This window comes from Terrapene carolina, unplaced genomic scaffold (genome assembly GCF_002925995.2).
Source record: "Terrapene carolina triunguis isolate 2854851 unplaced genomic scaffold, T_m_triunguis-2.0 Scaffold268, whole genome shotgun sequence".
In the NCBI taxonomy this organism is placed as follows: Eukaryota; Metazoa; Chordata; order Testudines; family Emydidae; genus Terrapene; species Terrapene triunguis.
In genome coordinates this window covers 910,932-930,288 of record NW_020664619.1, presented here as the reverse complement: position 1 = coordinate 930,288, position 19,357 = coordinate 910,932, and the positions used below count along the sequence as shown (strand labels likewise).

General features: G+C 42.2%; 1 protein-coding gene across 1 annotated transcript in view; it reads left to right on the top strand.

Annotated features, from left to right (window-relative positions):
• MAPK15 (mitogen-activated protein kinase 15) overlaps nucleotides 1–19,357 on the top strand; it is a 76,981-nt gene that overhangs the window by 43,408 nt on the left and 14,216 nt on the right. Inside the window, exon 9 of the mRNA XM_026657696.1 lies at nucleotides 17,904–18,198. Coding sequence (XP_026513481.1) covers nucleotides 17,904–18,198 — 295 coding nt within the window. The remainder of the gene's footprint in view (nucleotides 1–17,903; nucleotides 18,199–19,357) is intronic.

Here is a 19,357-nt window from a genome sequence, read left to right as displayed (position 1 = left end):
TAGTCTTGGCCTTCACAACATCCTCTGGCAAAGAGTTCCGCAGGTTGACTGTGCATTGTGTGAAGAAATACTTCCTTTCATTTGTTTTAAACCTGCTGCCTATTAATTTCATTGGTGACCCCTAGTTCTTGTGTTATGAGAAGGGCTAAATCAGTGGTTCTCAACCAGGGGTACATGTACCCCTGTGGGTATGCAGAGGTCTTCCAGGGGGTACATCAACTCATCTAGATATTTGCCTAGTTTTACAACACGTTACATTAAAAGCACTAGTGAAGTCAGTACAAACTAAAATTTCATACAGATAATTACTTGTTTATACTGCTCTATACACTTAAGTGCAAGTACAATATTTATATTCCAATTGATTTATTTTATAATTACATGGTAAAAATGAGAAAGTAAGAAATTTTTCAGTAATAGTGTGCTGTGACACTTTTTTGTATTTTTGTCTGATTTTGTAAGCAAGTAGTTTTTAAGTGAGGTGAAACTGGGGGTACACAAGACAAATCAGACTCTGGAAAGGGGTACAGTAGTCTGGAAAGGTTGAGAACGACTGGGCAAAATAACACTTCCTTGTTTACTTTCTTCACACCAGTCATGATTTTATACATCTCTATCATATCCCTCCTTAGTCATCTCTTTTTCCAAGCAGAAAAGTCCCAGTCTTGTTAATCTGTCCTCATATGGAAACTGTTCCATACCCCTAATAATTTTTGGGGCCCTTTCTGTACCTTTTGCAATTCCAATATATCTTTTTGAGATGTGGCGACCAGCTCTGCACACAGTATTCAAGATTAAATAACTATCTTGAGTAGTTTTGTATCCTCGACAAAGTTAGCCATCTCACTGTTTACCCCTTTTTCCAGATCATTTATGTATCAAGAAATTATGAGAGCCTGAATGAGACTTTTAGTTGCACAGATAAAAGAAAAATATTGACTTTAGACACCATTTGGATGATCAGGGTAAGGGAAGCATTTAAGAAAAACCTGCGTTACAACCTTGAGTGATAGGGAAGATAGTGGTTTTGTCAATGGTGATGGAGAATGGGAAAAATTAAGACGGCTTTGAAGGGAAAATAAGGAATCTGACTTTGTCCATGTTAAGTTTAAGTTCATAGTGAGACAGGCACAAAGAGACATTCAAAACAGGCTGAGGTCCAGGATAGGGTGGAAGAAGACTAGTCAGGAGTGTAGAGAAAGATTTATGAGTAATCAGTGCAGAGATGATGTTTGAAATAGTGTGAGTGAATTAAATTATCCAAAGGCAGAGTCTATAATGTTAAAGAGGAGGGAGGGTCCTGAGAAACTCTCATGGGTAGTGGGAGAAGAAGCAAACAAAAGAGACATTGAAGTAGTGGTCAGAGAAGTAGGAGAAGAACCAGGGTAGGAAGGTCAGTAAGGGTACAGTGTAAAAAAAGGAGAGTATGACAGTCAGCATTGAATACAGCAGAGAGGTCTAGGAGGATGAGTACGTGCCTTGAGTCTTGGCTGGGAAGAGGTCATTAGAGATGTTAATGAGAGGAGTTTCAGTGGAGCAGAGAGGTCAGTAGCTGGATTGGAGGGGATCTGGGATGGGCAGGAGAAGACGAATGTGTGAGGTAGCGGTTGTAGGTTGGACATTCATTGAGTTTAGAAGTGAGAGGGAGATGAGGGCAGTAGCTAGAGAGGCAAGGAGGGGGTGAGGATTTTTAAAATTATTATTTTTTAAAGAATGGAGATGATAAATCTTAAATTGTAAGGCAAAGGATTAGGCAGATGGTGAGAAGTAATGGAGGAGAGTAGGCAGGGAGTGTAAGGGCGATGGAGGTTAGGGGATGGGTTCACAGGAATGGCTGGAGGGGTTAGAGGTGAACAGGCAAGTGACCTAAAAAGTGGTTATATGGGAGAAGGGGATCATGACAAAGTTTGTCGATTTCCCTCTTCATCTCTCCCCCTGCCCATTGGAAAGATTCTGCATGAACAAGAGGAAGAATGGAAGGAGGGTTTGGCGTTAAGGAGAGAGTCAGACGTTGGAAGGAGTGGATTGTTACCCACACAATTTAGGGCTCTCCCCCTTCCCCCTCCCCCCCACTCTCTCTCTTGGGCACTCAGGAAGTAAGGGACCCAACTTTACATCCCTTCCCAGTGGACTCAGGGCTTTACATGTCTGCGGGACTTTTGCCTAATGAAAGATCCTTACACAGTAATATCCTTCTTTTGTTAATTTACCACTTTTCTCAAAATTGCTTTCCAGGCAGTTGCAAAGTATCAGTAGCTAAGTTACAAAATCAGTCAAGCTGTTTCCCAACATAATTTGTAACCCTTCTCCCTTTCCAGGTGTTTCCTTTCCTTTGGACATATTATCCGTAAATTAACTTGCGAACTACGACACAGGCACTTGTAGGGAGGTACCCCACCACACCGTCTTTTACCTCCTATTGCAATAGATAAACTGTTTGTACCATTCGTCTCCTTCCTCTCCACCAATCCTTGCTGGGGCCTCCAATTCTGTTACTGTGGTTCTAAAAACCCAAAGATCTTGGTAACTATTACTCTTGGTGAGGCAGTGGCAGGAAATAAATCAATGGAAACACGGCCATCCGACCAATAGGTGTCTGGCACAAACAGTACAATACAAGAGTGCTTTCACTTAAAGCTGCACTCTATTTTAGTCTTAAGCACTTACATATGTCTGCAACAGGTTAGTAAAACACCCCAAAAATCAGTAATTACCGAAGTCTGGAGTGGTTTTTGAGTGGTACAACCACAGCCGTCCAATTGGCCCATCTTTGAGCTGCCACTGGGGATCCTAAGCTGTGTCCATGAAGAGTCTAACTACCTCATACTTCCTCCCCTTATTTATTTGGGTTAGTGTAACAATAACATGTAAAAAAACGTGTTAAGCAAACAATTTCAAAGGTTAAGCAAGGAGTTTTCCTTAAACCATCTATTAGGTGTTGTTTTTTTTCAGAGTCCGCATGTTTTGAGGACCCTGACAAACACATCCCAAAGGGCAGATCTAGGTAAGCATCCTGTTTTTTCTAAAACACATACCTCAGCAGTTTCAACAGAGATCTTATCAGGAAGGTCACAGGGTCAGTTTCCTCCTCAATTTCCCCCCCCTCCCCGGCTGCTAGCTTAGTTATAGTAAAGCCATTGCAGAGGCCTGCTAAGACCTACTGATTTAGCTGCTTTTGGCAATGAGCATGATAATCAATATTCCAATTATCAGTAGTGGTCCAGGCATTTTGCTGGTCTGCCAAGAACTCTCCGTATGGGATGATTTGGTAAAGTGGGGTGAAGATTGAGACCAGGGTGGTGTGGCTGAGAAATCATGGATGATGATCAATTAGAGGTCACAGATGGCCCAGGCAGGGGCCAGGGGACAAATGGGTGACGTTGAATAAAATGACAGTTGGCAGAGAGGAAACTCTGGTATTGAAAGAGCAATGATTGGTGAAGATATGGTCAAATGAGGGGCCAATTTTGTGAGTGGGAGAGCTGGTCTCTTGTTGGAAATAAAATGAGGAGTTAGGCCTCTAAGGGATTGGATGGAACATCAGCATGGAAATTAGTCACCATGTATGAGGGTAGGGAAGAGTTTGATGAAAAGAAAGGGAGAGCCAGGTATCAAAATCAGAAAAGGGAGGTGGTTAGCAAGGAGTTGAGGTTGCAGATGACTATTGCATGGACTAGGAGAGGAGAGGAGTGTCTGGAGTGCTGCTCGAAAGAGTGGAGAGGAAGTGGAAGATGCATCACTTTGGCCATTTAAAATTAGACTGGACAAATCCCTGGAGAATGACTAAGAAACAACTTTGTGGTAGCCTTTCAGAGGATGGAGAAGATAACTAACAGTTGAGCCCTGTGAATTTGCAAATGCGAAATAACACAGAGTAAAACAAACTCACTCGGGAGTGACAGCTCCTGTAGATCCTGTCCTGCAGGGTTGGGGCTGGCTCCCCAATCATGCCCAGCTGCATGGGTTCACAGTTCCCCATAGGTTTGGCCCAGCTTCCACTCTCCCACCATCATCAATGCCAGGCAGGCTCGCTCTGCAAACCCCCTACCTCCCCAGGGGAAGGACCTGACCTGATGGGGTAGGGAAGGGATAAAACAAAATAAGAAATTCCTGAAAAATAAAATGCAAAATTATAAAAAATAAAAAGAATTTCAGAGGTTTTACTAATAGTTCTTTCCATCTCTAATTTCAGATTTATACAGCCTTCTCCTTTGCATGCTGAGTGAAACTGCCTAGTCTCTCCTGTTTGCCCAGAACCCCCTCTTCCTTATTTCTTTGGTTGTTCCAGGGGCATGTGCAGGAATTTAAACTTGAAAGGTTTTGGAGGGAGATGTTAAACACACACAAAAGGAAGGTTCACATGATGCGCGCCCCCTCCCCCCTCAGTTCTTGGGATGCCTTTGGTGGGGACTCCCAGTAGTGAGGGGGCAGCAGCTCCCCTTGGCAGTGGCACACTCTGTGTCCCTGCAGCCTGGGGAAGAAGAAAGCAGCAGGGCAGCTGGCTGCCGGCAGAGCTGCTCCTCCTCCCCCCACCTCCAAGCTGCTGCTTCTACTTCCCTGCTGCTGGAGTCCCAGTGCTGTTGCCTGCTTTACAGACAGCCCGCTGAGGTGAGTCAGGGTGGAGGCAGAAGCAACACGTAGGACTCCAGCAGCCAGCCACCCTGCTGCTTCCTCCCTCTCTGGGCTGCAGGGACACAGAGATTTTGCAGGGGAACCTGCCCCTGCTTGCTCCCCCTTGTGCAACCTCTTACTAAACACTAAGGAAGAAGAAGAGTTATTTAAGGGGGGGAGGGATAGCTCAGTGGGTTGAGCATTGGCCTGCTAAACCCAGGGTTCAATCCTTGAGGGGGCCACTTAGGGATCTGGGACAAAATCAGTACTTGGTCCTGCTAGTGAAGTGGACTCAATGACCTTTCAGGGTCCCTTCCAGTTCTATGAGATAGGTATATCTCCATATATTTATTTATTTATATTAAGCTCAACAACAATGTTGGCCCAAAACCAAAGGGGTGTAAACTGGCTAGCTATTAAAACATTTTTAAGCTGGAAATTAGAAGACGGTTTCTAACAGTCAGTGGAGTGAGGTTCTGGAACAGCCTTCCAATAGAAGTACTGGGGGCAAATAACCTAATGAGTCGGAGTTTGATAAATTTTAGGGCTATCTATTAATCACAGTAAACTCACATGATTAACTCAAAATAATTAATCGTGATTAAAAAAATTAATCATGATTAATTGCAGTTTTAATTGCACTGTTAAACAATAGAAATTTATTAAATATTTTGAATGTTTTTCTACATTTTCATATATATTGTATTGTGTTGTAATTGAAATCAAAGTGTATATTATTTTTGATTAAAATATTTGCACTGTAAAATGATAAAAGAAAAAGTGTTTTTTCAATTCACCTCATACAAGTACTGTAGTACAATCTCTTTGTTGTAAAAGTGCAATTTATAAATGTAGATTTTTGTTTGTTACATAACTGCACTCAGAAACAAAACAATGTAAAACTTCAGCGCCTACAAGTCCACTCAATCCTACTTCTTGTTCAGCCAGTCGCTAAGACAAACAAGTTTGTTTACATTTACGGGAGATAATGCTGCCTGCGCTTATTTATAGTGTCACCAGAAAGTGAGAACAGGCATTTGCATGGCACTTTTGTAGCCGGCATTGCAAGGAATTTACGTGCCAGATAAGCTAAACATTCATATGCCCCTTCATGCTTTGGCCACCATTCCAGAGGACATGCTTCCATGCTGATGATGCTCGTTAAAAAAATAATGCGTTAATTAAATTTGTGACTGAACTACTTGGGGGAGAATTATATGTCCCCTTCTCTGTTTTACCCGCATTCGGCCATATAGTTGATGTTATAGCAGTCTCAGCACATGTTCATTTTAAGAACACTTTCACTGCAGATTTGACAAAACACAAAGAAGGTACCAATGTGAAATTTCTAAAGATAGCTACAGCACTCGACCCAAGATTTTAGAATCTGAAGTGCCTTACAAAATCCGAGAGGGATGAGGTGTGGAGCATGCTTTCAGAAATCTTAAAAGAGCAACACGCCGATGCAGAAACTACAGAACCCGAACCACCAAAAAAGAAAATCATCCTGCTGCTGGTGGCATCTGACTCAGATGATGAAAATGAACATGCATTGGTCTGTACTGCTTTGGATTGTCATCGAGCAGAACCTGTCATCAGCATGGACACATGTCCCCTGGAATGGTGGTTGAAGCATGAAGGGACATATGAATCTTTAGCGCATCTGGTACTTAAATATCTTGCAATGCCAGCTACAACAGTGGCATGAGAAGACCTGTTCTCACTTTCAGGTCACATTGTAAACCAGAAGTGGGCAGCATTATCTCTTGCAAATGTAAACAAACTTGTTTGTCTGAGCGATTGGCTGAACAAGAAGTAGGACTGAGTAGACTTGCAGCCTTTAAAATTTGACATTGTTTTATTTTTGAATACAGGTTTTTTTTATACATACTTTCATGATAAAAAGATTGCACTATAATACTTGCATTAGGTGAATTGAAAAATACTATTTCTTTTGGGTTTTTTTACAGTGCACAATATAAAGTGAGCACTGCATACTTTATTTTGTGCTGTAATTAAAATCAATATATTTGAAAATGTAGAATGCATCCAAAATATTTAAATAAATGGTATTCTATTATTGTTTAACAATGCAATTAATCACAATTTTTAATCCCATTATTAATTGATTAATTTGTTAAATTGCTGAACAGCCCTAATACATTTATGACTGGGATTATATGACATGGTTGCCTGTAATAGCAGGGGACTCAACTCAGTTACTTAGTAAGTCCCTTCCAGTACTGTGTTCTGTGTTCCTGTTATTAAGTTCTAACAGTTCCCCATCCTAAAGTACTTTTTCATTTGAATAATTTCTTGTCCGTTAAAATTTGTATCAGCTGCAAGTATTTTTTCCTTGTGCTTTTATATATCTGCCTAGTTCCTCTGCTCTGTAGGGTGAGTAAAGCAGCAATCCTAAGTGACTACATGTGACCCTTGGGGTGAATGTATCTGTTTGTGTGCGTGCGTGCTTGTTTGCTGTGTGCCTGTTTGATTGAAGTTTATAGTGTAGTCTATTTGGTGAGCTGTGCACTGAGCCTAGCGGCCTGCTATATAAGGCTGAGAGCTTTCTAACAAGGGTCTAGCCTGTCATCCTTTGGTTTCCCTAATCCCTTTAGGATCTCTTGCCAAGATGGGGCTAACTCAGGGAGAACAGGGGTTTAAAAAGCGAGCTTGTATGTAACCAGAGGAGCTAGCGAGCAGGAGCAGAAAACAGAGTTTTGCAAGGGCGTTTAGAGAGGGAGCGTGAAAGCCAGCTATCCCTCATAAACATAGCCCAATAACCACCCCTCCCCTCCCCAACACACATAAACAAACAAACAAACAAAACCCTTGCAAGAGTAAAAATAATGCAGGCAGAAGTCCAGCAGTAGAGTGAGGACTATCCTGTTTATTGCACTGAATGTAGCATGTAAGATTACTTGCCATGTGAGCAGGTTCCATGTGTGTGCATTTGGGGCAAGCAGCTCATGGCCCTCGCTGACTGAGTGTGGACTCTTGAGTGGGTGAACTGGAGGAAATAAGGAAAGAGAGAGGTACATAGGTGGGACTTTCTGGGACCCAGTAGAGTGGTCCCACCCCCAGTCTGACATCCTCTGTGCTATTGAGGAGGAGGAAAGTCTTAGGGAAGGAGACCATCAAGCTGGAGCAGAGGGAAACAATTCCATAGTTGGGACACTCCTTCCACATGATGTCATGGTATCCTCTCTGACTGAGGATACATCTCCATGGGAGGGGACCCTTGTTATTAGGAGGAGCCGGATAATAGTAATGGGGGATTTGATTATTAGAAATATAGATAGTTGGGTTAGTGATGACTAGAAGAACAGCAAGGTGAATTGCCAGCTGGGTGAGAAGGTTGTGGAACTATCATGATGTCTGGACAGACTTATGTACAGGTCTGGGAAGGAGCCAGTGGTCTTGGTACATGTAGGTACCAATGACCTAGGAAAAGGTAGGAGAGAGGTCCTAGAAGCCAAATTTAGGCTGCTAGGTAAGAAATTAAAATCCACAACCTACATGGTAGCATTCTCTAAAATGCTTTCAATTCCATGCACAGGGCCAGTTAAACAGGCAGAACTGCAGGGTCCCAATCCTAGCTGAGAGGATGGTGTTCAGAGGAGAGATTTAGGTTTATTAGGAACTGTGGAACCTTTTGGGAAAGGAGGTGCCATTAAAAAGGTTGTAGAGGAATTTTTAAACTAAGGGGTGGGGGAAAGCTAACAGGTATGGAGGAGCACATGATTTGGACAGACACATCCCTTAGGGGAGGGTTTATTATAAGAGAGAACCTATATCCTAGTAAAGAAGAGAGGATAGAAGTTGATAAAGTACAGGTATGAAGTGTACAATATGATGGGGGCTAATTTAGCTACAACTAATCAGGAAAAAGAACTTGGAGTCATCGTGGATAGTTCTCTGATGACCTCCATGCAGTGTGCAGCGGCAGTCAAAAAAGCAAACAGGATGTTAGGAATCATTCAAAAAGGGATAGAGAATAAGATGGTGAATATCTTATTGCCCTTATATAAATCTATGGTACGCCTACATCTTGAATATTGCATACAGATGTGGTCTTCTCCTCTCAAAAAAGATATTACTGGCATTAGAAAAAGTTCAGAAAAGGGCAACTAAAATGATTAGGGGTTTGGAACGGGTCCCATATGAGGAGAGATTAAAGAGGCTAGGACTTTTCAGCTTGGAAACGATGAGACTAAGGGGGGATACGATAGAGGTATATAAAATCATGAGTGATGTGGAGAAAGTGAATAAGGAAAAGTTATTTACTTGTTCCCATAATATAAGAAGTAGGGGCCACCAAATGAAATTAATGGGCAGCAGGTTTAAAACAAATAAAAGGAAGTTCTTCTTCACACAGCATACAGTCAACTTGTGGAACTCCTTGCCTGAGGAGGTTGTGAAGGCTAGGACCATAACAGGGTTTAAAAGAGAACTGGATAAATTCATGGAGGTTAAGTCCATTAATGACTATTAGCCAGGATGGGTAAGGAATGGTGTCCCTAGCCTCTGTGTGTCAGAGGGTGGTGATGGATGGCAGGAGAGAGATCACTTGATCATCACTCCCTCTGGGGCACCTGGCATTGGCCACTGTCGGTAGACAGGATACTGGGCTGGATGGACCTTTGGTCGGACCCAGTATGGCCATTCTTATATTCTTAAGTGAAGAGAAACAGACAAATGAGAGAGTCCCATTCAATTACATCATATGAAGGCAGACAACTAAATACTGACAAATTTTACAAGTGCTTGTATACAAATGCAAAAAGTCTAAATACTAAGATGGCTGAACTTGAGTGTCTGGTATTAAATGAGGATATTGATATAATAGGCAATACAGAATACTAAGTGTACAGTGCTCACTTTATATAATTTTTTATTACAAATATTTGCACTGTAAAAAAGGCTAAACAAGAAATATTTTTCAATTCACCTCATATAAGTGCAATCTCTCATGAAAGTGCAACTTACAAATGTTGATTTTTTTTTTACATAACTGTACTCAAAAACAAAACAATGTAAAACTTTAGAGCCTACAAGTCCGCTCAGTCTTACTTCTTGTTCAGCCAATCGCTAAGACAAACAAGTTTGTTTACATATACGGGAGATAATGCTGCCCGCTACTTATTTACAATGTCACCTAAAAGTGAGAACAGGCATTCACATGGCACTGTTGTAATCGGTGTTGCAAGGTATTTACATGCCAGATACACTAAACATTCATATGCCCTTTCATGCATCAACTTGTAAATTGTTTATCTTTTTTTACAGTGCAAATATTTGTAATAAAAATATATATAGTGAGCATTCCACACTTTGTATTCTGTTGTAATTGAAATCAATATATTTGAAAAATGTAGAAAAACATCCAAAAATATTTATAATAATTTGAAATGGGTATTGTTGTTGTTTAACAGTGCGATTAAAACAGCAATTAATCATAATTAATTTTTTTAATCTCATGATTAATCATGGTTTTTTTAATCGTTTGACCTCCCCAGTAAAAATCTTAAATAAATAAAACAGGTACCATAGAATCTCTATGGATAGAAATTCCATGCTTGAATAATAACAATATAGCAGTAAGAATATACTACAGCTCACCTGACCAGGATGGTGATGGTGATTGTGAAATGCTTTAGGGAGATCAAGAGGCTACAAAAACAGAAAATCCAATAATAATGGTGGATTTCAACTATCCCTGTATTGACTGGGAACATGTCACCTCAGGATGGAACGCAGAGGTAAAAATTTCTAGACACCAGTAATGACAACTTCTTGGGCCAGCTAGTCTTGAAACCCAGAAGGGGAGAGGCAAGTCTTGATTTAATTCGGTTTAAACTAAATGGAAGGATTAACAGAAATGATACTGTGACTAAGGTTTACAATTTCAAAAAGGCCAACTTTAATAAATTAAGGCAACTACTTAGGGAAGTGGATTGGGCTAACACACTTAGGGATCTAAAGGCAGATGACGCCTGGGATTATTTCAAGCAGAAGTTGCATGAGATGTCTGAGGCCTGTATCCCGAGAAAGGGAAAACGATTAGTGGGCAGGAGATTTAGACCTAGCTGGATGAGCGGGAGTCTCAAAGGGGCAATTAAGAAAAAACAGAAAGCGTACAGAGAATGGAAGAAGGGAGGGATCAGCAAGGAAACCTACCTTAGTGAGTTTAGAGCATGTAGGGATGCGGTGAGAAAGGCCAAAAGCCGTGTAGAGTTGGACCTTGCGAGGGGAATTAAATCCAATAGTAAGAGGTTTTATAGCCATATAAATAGGAAGAAAACAAAGAAAGAGGAAGTGGGACCGCTGAAGAATGTGGATGGAGTGGAAATTAAGAATAATCTAGGCATGGCACAATATCTAAATGAATATTTTGCTTCGGTCTTTAATAAGGCTAATGAAGGGTTTAGGAATAGAGGGAGTAGGACAGAGGGGAATAGAGGAGAGGGGATAGACATTACAGTATCAGAGGTGGAAGCCAAACTTGACCAGCTAAACGGGACTAAATCGGGAGGACCGGATGATCTTCATCCTAGAATATTGAAGGAACTGGCGCGAGAAATTGCGAGCCCCTTGGCGACAATTTTTAATGAATCTGTAAACTTGGGGGTGGTACCGTTGGACTGGAGAATAGCTAATGTGGTTCCTATTTTCAAGAAGGGGAAAAAAAGTGACCCGGGTAACTACAGGCCTGTTAGTTTAACTTCTGTAGTATGTAAGATCTTGGAAAAAATTTTGAAGGAGAAAGTAGTTAAGGACCTTGAGGTGAATGGCAATTGGGACAGATTACAACATGGGTTTACGAAAGGCAGGTCGTGCCAAACCAACCTGATCTCCTTCTTTGAGAAAGTAACAGACCTTCTAGATAAAGGAAATGCGATGGATCTAATATACCTCGATTTTAGTAAAGCGTTTGATACGGTTCCGCATGAGGAATTATTGGTTAAATTGGATAAGATGGGGATCGATAGGAAAATCCAGAGGTGGATAAGGAACTGGTTAAAGGGGAGACTGCAGCGGGTAGTACTGAAAGGTGAACTGTCAGATTGGAGGGAGGTCACCAGTGGGGTTCCTCAAGGTTCGGTTCTGGGTCCGATTTTATTTAATCTATTCGTTACTGACCTCGGAACCAAATGTAGGAGTGGGCTGATAAAGTTTGCGGATGACACAAAGTTGGGAGGCATTGCCAACTCGGAGAAGGATCGGGATATTCTGCAGGGAGACTTGGATGACCTTGTAAATTGGAGTAATAGTAATAGGATGAGATTTAATAGTGAGAAGTGTAAGGTGATGCATTTAGGGATGACTAATAAGAATTTCAGTTATAAGCTAGGGACGCATAGGTTAGAAGTGACTGAGGAGGAGAAGGACCTCGGAGTCCTGGTTGATCGCAGGATGACTATGAGTCGGCAATGCGACGTGGCTGTGAAAAAAGCGAATGCGATCTTGGGATGCATAAGGCGAGGTATTTCTAGTAGGGACAGGGAGGTGCTGCTTCCGTTATACAAGGCGCTGGTGAGACCTCACTTGGAGTACTGTGTGCAGTTCTGGTCTCCTATGTTTAAAAGGGATGAACTGAAACTGGAACGGGTACAGAGAAGGGCAACTAGGATGATCCGAGGAATGGAAAACCTTTCCTATGAAAGGAGACTCGAGGAGCTTGGTTTGTTTAGCCTAACCAAAAGAAGGCTGAGGGGGGATATGATTGCTCTCTTTAAATATATCAAAGGGATAAATACCAGGGAGGGAGAGGAATTATTTCAGCTCAGTGCTAATGTGGACACGAGAACGAATGGATATAAACTGGCCGTGGGGAAATTTAGGCTTGAAATTAGACGAAGGTTTCTAACCGTCAGAGGGGTGAAATTTTGGAACAGCCTTCCGAAGGAAACGGTGGGGGCGAAAGACCTCTCTGGCTTCAAGATTAGGCTAGATAAGTTTATGGAGGGAATGGTTTGATGGGATTACGTGATTCTAATCAATTAGGCAATAACGGCCATCGCTGGTAAAATGAGGGTCTGGCTAGAGAATCTTGCCTGTATGCTCGGGGTTCTGCTGATCGCCATATTTGGGGTCGGGAAGGAATTTTCCTCCAGGGTAGATTGGCAGTGGCCCTGGAGGTTTTTCGCCTTCCTCCGCAGCATAGGGCAGGGGTCCCAAGCTGGAAGATTCTCTGCGACTTGAAGTCTTTAGATCACGATCTGGAGACTTCAACAGCAGAGTTAAGGGAAAGTGGGGGGGTCAGCTTTTGTGGCCTGCATCATGCGGGGGGTCAGACTAGATGACCATATTGGTCCCTTCTGACCTTAAAGTCTATGAGTCTATGAGTCTATTTAGTTCTAAGGGGCTCACACAATCTGGTCCAAGTGGTGAATACAGCTGAACCACTAGATAATAGCCACCAAAAAGTAATTAAATGTAACAACATCCTTGGAGGAGGGAGAATACCAGTGAAATGCACCACAATAGTATTTAACTTAAAAAGGGAAGCTACACAAAAATGAGGAGGCTAGTTAAATGGAGAAATGCCTGCAAGATGCATGGAAACTTTTAAAATTCCTCATAATAGAGGCTCAAACTCAAGTACATCAGAAGCATGAAGCCTGCCAAAATAGTCAGTGGGGCCACTAGGAGAATCAAAGTCCTAAAGAAAAACTTAAAGGAGACAAGGCCCGTGCTGAGAAGCTAAATGAATTCTTTGCAGCAGTCTTCGCTGCAGAGGGTGTGAGGGAGATTCCTAAACCTCAACCATTTTTTTTAGGTGACAAATCTGAGGAACTGTTGTACGATGAGGTGTCTGTGTGACGGGTTGGATCACAGAAACCCACCCGATGCGCCAAGACTACTTCTGCCCCCTGCTTTCCCTGCTAGCTCGGGACCCCAACACCCCGTCTGCTCCAACACAGACCCAGGGTCTGAATTACTTGCCCCAAAGCTGCAGGTTTACCTGAAAGCAGCTAACAGAAGTGTTCCTGTCTTTAACACTCAAATGCCCAACTCCCAATGGAGTCTAAACCCAAATAAATCCGTTTTACCCTGTATAAAGCTTATACAGGGTAAACTCATAAATTGTTCACCCTCTGTAACACTGATAGAGAGATATGCACAGTTGTTTGCGCCCCCAGGTATTAATACATACTCTGAGTTAATTAATAAGTAAAAAGTGATTTTATTAAATACAGAAAGTAGGATTTGAGTGGTTCCAAATAGTAACAGACAGAACAAAGTAAGTCACCAAGCAAAATCAAATAAAATGCGCAAATCTATGTTTAATCAAACTGAATACAGATAAGATCCTCACCAGTTCCAGAATGCTCCCTTTTACAGACTAATCTCCTTTTAGCCTGGGTCCAGCAATCACTCACATCCCCTGTTGTTACTGTCCTTTGTTCCAGTTTCTTTCAAGTATCCTGGGGGGGTGGAGAGGCTCCCTCTTTAGCCAGCTGAAGACCCTATGGAGGGGTCTCCCAGGGGTTTAAATAGACTTTCTCTTGTGGGTGGAGAGTCCCTCCTATGCAAAATCCAGCTCCAAGATGGAGTTTTGGAGCAAGTCACATGTCCATGCATGACTCACAGTCTTTACAGGCAGAAGCCATTGTCCACATGGTATCTTGTATGTCTCCAGGAAGACTTCTTATGTGGATTGGAGCATTCCAAGATGCATTGTTCCCCAAGTGCATTCTGATCGGGTAATTAACTTTGCGAATTCCTTCCTAAAGAAGCTGACCAAATGCCTTACAAAGCTTACTTAGAAATCAAGCAAGTATACAGCCAATATTCTTAACCTCAAGTACAAAATGATATATGTGTACAAATAGGATGAATAGATATAGTAGACCATAACCTTTACAGAGATGTTACATGGCACAGGCAGCACAAAACATATTCCAGTTATGTCATATTCCCATAAAGCCTTATGGGAGGTACCGTCACAGTCTGTAGAGGAGGTTTTGGAACATGTTGATAAAATAAACAGTAATAAATGACTGGGACCAGATGGTATGCACCCAAGAGTTCTGAAGAAACTCAAATATGAAACTGCAGAACTACTAACTGTGGTGTGTAACCTATGACTTAAATCAGCATCTATAGCAGATTATTGGTTGATAATTAATGTAATGCCAATTTTTTAAAAAGGCACCAGAGGCCATCTGGGCAACTATAGGTTGGTAAGCCTAACTTTTGTATCAGGCAAATTGGTTGAAACTGTAGTAAAGAACAGAATTATCAGACACATGGATGAACAGAGTATGTTGGGGAAGAGTTAACACGGCTTTTGTAAAGAGAAATCATGCTTCATCAATCTATAAGAATCCTTTGAGGGGGTCAAGAAACGTGGACATGGTTGATCCAGTGGATATAGTGTACTTGGACTTTCAGAAAGCCTTTGACAAGGTTCCTCACCAAAGGCTCTTAAGCAAAGTAAGGAGTTACAGGAAAGAGGGAAGGTCCTCTCATGGACAGTAAATGATGAAAAGATAGGAATCAAAGGGTAGGAATAAATGGTCAGTTTTCATGGTGGAGAGGTAAATAGTGGGGTCGCAAAGGATCTGTACTGGGATGGATGCTGTTCAACATATTTGTAAATGATCTGGAAAAAGGGGTAAACAGTGAGGGGCCAAGTTTGCAGATGATATTAAATTACTCAAGATAGTTAAGTCCAAAGCTGATTGTGAAGAATTACAAAGGGATCTCACAATACTGTGTGACTGGGCAACACAGTGACAGATGAAATTTAGTGTTGATAAATGCAAAGTAATGCACATTGGAAAACATAATCCCAGCTATATATACAAAATGAGGGGGTATAAATTACCTGTTACCACTCAGGAAAGAGATCTTGGAATCATTATGGATACTTCTCGAAAAAATCTGCTCAATATGCAGAGACAGCCAAAAAGTTCATGCATGTAACATGATCAACAAGAATTTTTGCTATAAGCTGGGGACTTATCAGTTGGAAGTGACAGAGGAGGAGAAATACCTGGGTATATTGGTTGATCACAAGATGATTATGAGCTGCCAATGTCATGCGACTATGAAAAAGGCTAATGCAGACCTAGAATGCATCAGGCAAGGTATTTTGAGTAGAGACAGGGAAGTGTTAGTACTGTTATATAAGGCACTGGTGAGACCTTATCTGGAATACAGTGTGCAATTCTGGTCTCCCATGTTTAAGAAAGATAAATTCAAACTGGAACAGCTGCAGAGAAGGGCTACTAGGTGTTTCAGGCCCTCTTCTTACTACACTAGGATGATAAGAGGAATGGAAAAACCATGACTTATGAGAGGAGACTCAAAGAGCTTGGCTTGTTTAACCTAACCAAAAGAAGGCTGAGGGGAGATATGATTGCTCTCTATAAATACATCAGAAGGATAAAGACCAGGGAGGGAGAGGAGTTATTTAAGTTAAGCACCAACATGGGCACAAGAATAAATGGATATAAACTGGCCATCAACAAGTTTAGGCTTGAAATTAGATGAAAGTTTTTAGCCATCAGAGGAGTGAAGTTCTGGAACAGCCTTCCAAGGAGAGCTATGGGGGCAAAAACCTAACTGGCTTCAAGACAGCTTGATAAGATTATGGAGGGGATAGTATGATGAGCCTGCCTACAATGGTATGTAGCTGATCTGCGACTACTTGCAGCAAGTATCTCCAACAGCCGGAGCCCCCTCCTGCACCAAACTCCCTCCCAGAGCTCACACCCCTGACCCTCTCCTGCACCCCAATCCCCTGCACCAGCCAGAGCCCCCTCCTGCACCAAACTCCCTCCCAGAGCCTACACCCCTCACCTGTACCCTAACACTCTGCCCCAGGCTCAACCAATGCACACCCCACAGTTGAGAATGTTAGACTGATTTGTGACAATCCCTAAAGGATTTTGGATATATAAACCAAAAATGACACTAATAAAAGGTAAAATTCTTGAACTGTCCAGTGGATTCTATGAGATTAGGTGCAGTGTGACCATATGACCCCCTGCACCGAAACTCCCTCCCAGAGCTTGCACCCCTCACTCCTGCACCCCAACCCCCTGCTCTAGGCTCAGCCTGGATCCCCCTCCCATACTCTGAACCCCTTGGCCCCAGCCCAGAGCCTGCACCCCCTCCTGCTCCCCAACCCCCTACCCCAGCCCGGTGAAAGTGAGTGAGGGTGGGAAGAGCAAGTGACCGAGAGGGGGGGAATGGAGTGAGCAGGGTGGGGCCTTGGGGAAGGGGTGGAGCCTCAGGGAAGGGGGAGGGTAGACCCTGGGTTGATCTTAAATTCAAAAAGTGATCTTGTGCGTAAAAAGGTTGGAGACCACTGTCATAACAAAAGAACTAGGGGTCACCAAATGAAATTAATGGGCAGCAGGTTTTAAACAGACAAAAGGAAGTATTTCTTCACACAACACACAGTCAACCTGTGGAACTCCTTGCCAGAGGATGTTGTGAAGGCCAAGACTATAACAGGGTTCAAAAAAGAACTAGATATGTTCATGGAGGATAGGTCCATCAATGGCTATTAGCCGGGATGGGTAGGGATGGTGTCCCTAGCCTCTGTTTGCCAGAAGCTGGGAATGAGCGACGGGGAATGGATCACTTGATGTTTACCTGTTCTGTTCATTCCCTCTGGGGCACCTGGCAATTGGCCACTGTCGGAAGACAGGATACTGGGCTAGATGGACCTTTGGTCTGCCCCAGTATGGCTGTTCTTATGACTGGGACTGTTCAGCTTAGAAAAGAGATAACTGGGGGGGGGGGAGGTTATGATAGAGGTCTATAAAATCATGAATGGTGTGGAGAAAGTGAAAGTGTTATTTATCCCTTCAAATGAAACACAAAGCAGGGGTCACCAAATGAAATTAATAGGCAGCAGGTTTAAAAGAAGCATAAGGAAATACTGCTTTATACAATGCACAGTCAACCTATGGAATTCTGTGCCAGAGGATGTTGTGAAGGTCAAGACTATAACAGGGTTCAAAAAAGAACTAGATTAGTTCATGGAGGATAGGTCCATGAATTGCTATTAACCAAGATGATCAGGGATGGAACCTCATGTTCTGGGTGTCCCTAAACCTCTGACTTCCAGAAGCGGGAACTGAATGACGGGATGGATCACTCAATAAAGTGCCCTGTTCTGTTCAGTCCCTCTGAAGTATGTGGCACCGGCCACTTTGGAAGACAAGCTACTGGGGTAGATGGACCATTCGTCTGACCGAATGTGGCCATCTTTATGTTCTTAATCATGTTTATAGGTTTTAAATCTAACCAGCGTCTTGTTCCTGCAGATGATTCTGGAAAGAAAGGCAAATAACCGTCAACAGAAACAAATCCAGAGAGAGAATCTTCAACCAAGTCCATCTCAGTTCAAACCATCTCTTCCAAACACCAGCTCTGTGCCTTATTCTACCATCAGGGATCAGAAAGAGCCAAGACCCACTCTTATGAAAAGCTCACATGTGCCTGCAGGGCCTACAATACTTGGTGAAGTTTCCAGCCAGAGAGAGGATTTAGCAGGAACTCTCTGCCAGAGACCTAAAATCAACATGCTTTACAACCCCATAACGCACACCACTGTTCAGAGTACGTACCAACCTCCTGAATTAGAATGTGTTGCACATAATAGCTAAGGACAGGGAGAGAAGAGTAGGTAGTGGATTAAGGATGGAGATAGAAACAAGTGAAATTTACAGGAGCAACATGAGATGGTGACTGTAAAGGGGGAAGGGAAGTTGCACCAAGAAGACAGTGCATAGAGAATATCAAGACAAATGAATTTCCAATCGGGGTGTGTGTGTGTGTGTGTTAATTTTCCCTTCTGGGAATGATTTATACTGGCACTTTTGTGGAGAAGTGCTGGGTGTTGAAATTCCATACTCAAATATTTAGAACATCAAATACTCATTCAAGAATCACAGACTTATCAGTAAAGACTCAGATGATAATTCTGTTGGCTGTTAAACCAATTTCTTTCCTCCCCAAAGTCCTTTTTTTCTACTATTTCCATTCTCAAATCACATACCAGTAGAATGGCCTGGTTGCAATCAAAGCCCCATCAGTATAAGAGAAGGAACAGCTGGAAGGGCATTCTTTTTAGGGTTCCTAGGTCTTTGGAACTCCTTCCTTTGGGCTGTAACAGCCCATATTTGTTAGCTTTCAGGGTATGACGCAAGGCCTGCCTTTTTACCATTGCTCATGAGGAGCTGGGTGTTGGGTAGACCTGGTAGTCGTGATAGAGGACTCTGGGGAGGATTGTGAACAGACCAATTAATTTTTGTTACTTATGTTGTCGCTGGGTTATTTGATTTGATCTGGGATAACTAATCGGTCTGTTAATATATTTTTTAAAGACTGGCAAGGGCACCTGGAACATTGAATGGGCACTCTTTTATTATAGTTTAGTAAAAGGTTAGTTACTGATTTTTTATTAAGGATATACAGAATTTTTCAGTACAAATTATCTTCTTACAAAAGAATTAAAAGAGGGTGACAAATACAAAATAAAAGGGAATACAGCAGAGTTAATTGAAGGCATTTCAAGCTAATGTTACATACATATTTAATAGATCTAAGCTATCATCACCAAACCAGAGCACAGTAATGATAGCCAGTGATTCCCGTAAGCCTGATTTGTCTATTTGGGCTGGTCTACACGAACGCTGTAAGTCTAAGTTATGCTAGTTTAGTTACATAAGTTACGTCGACTTCAGTTACTTAACTTAGGTTGACTTACAGCAGTGTC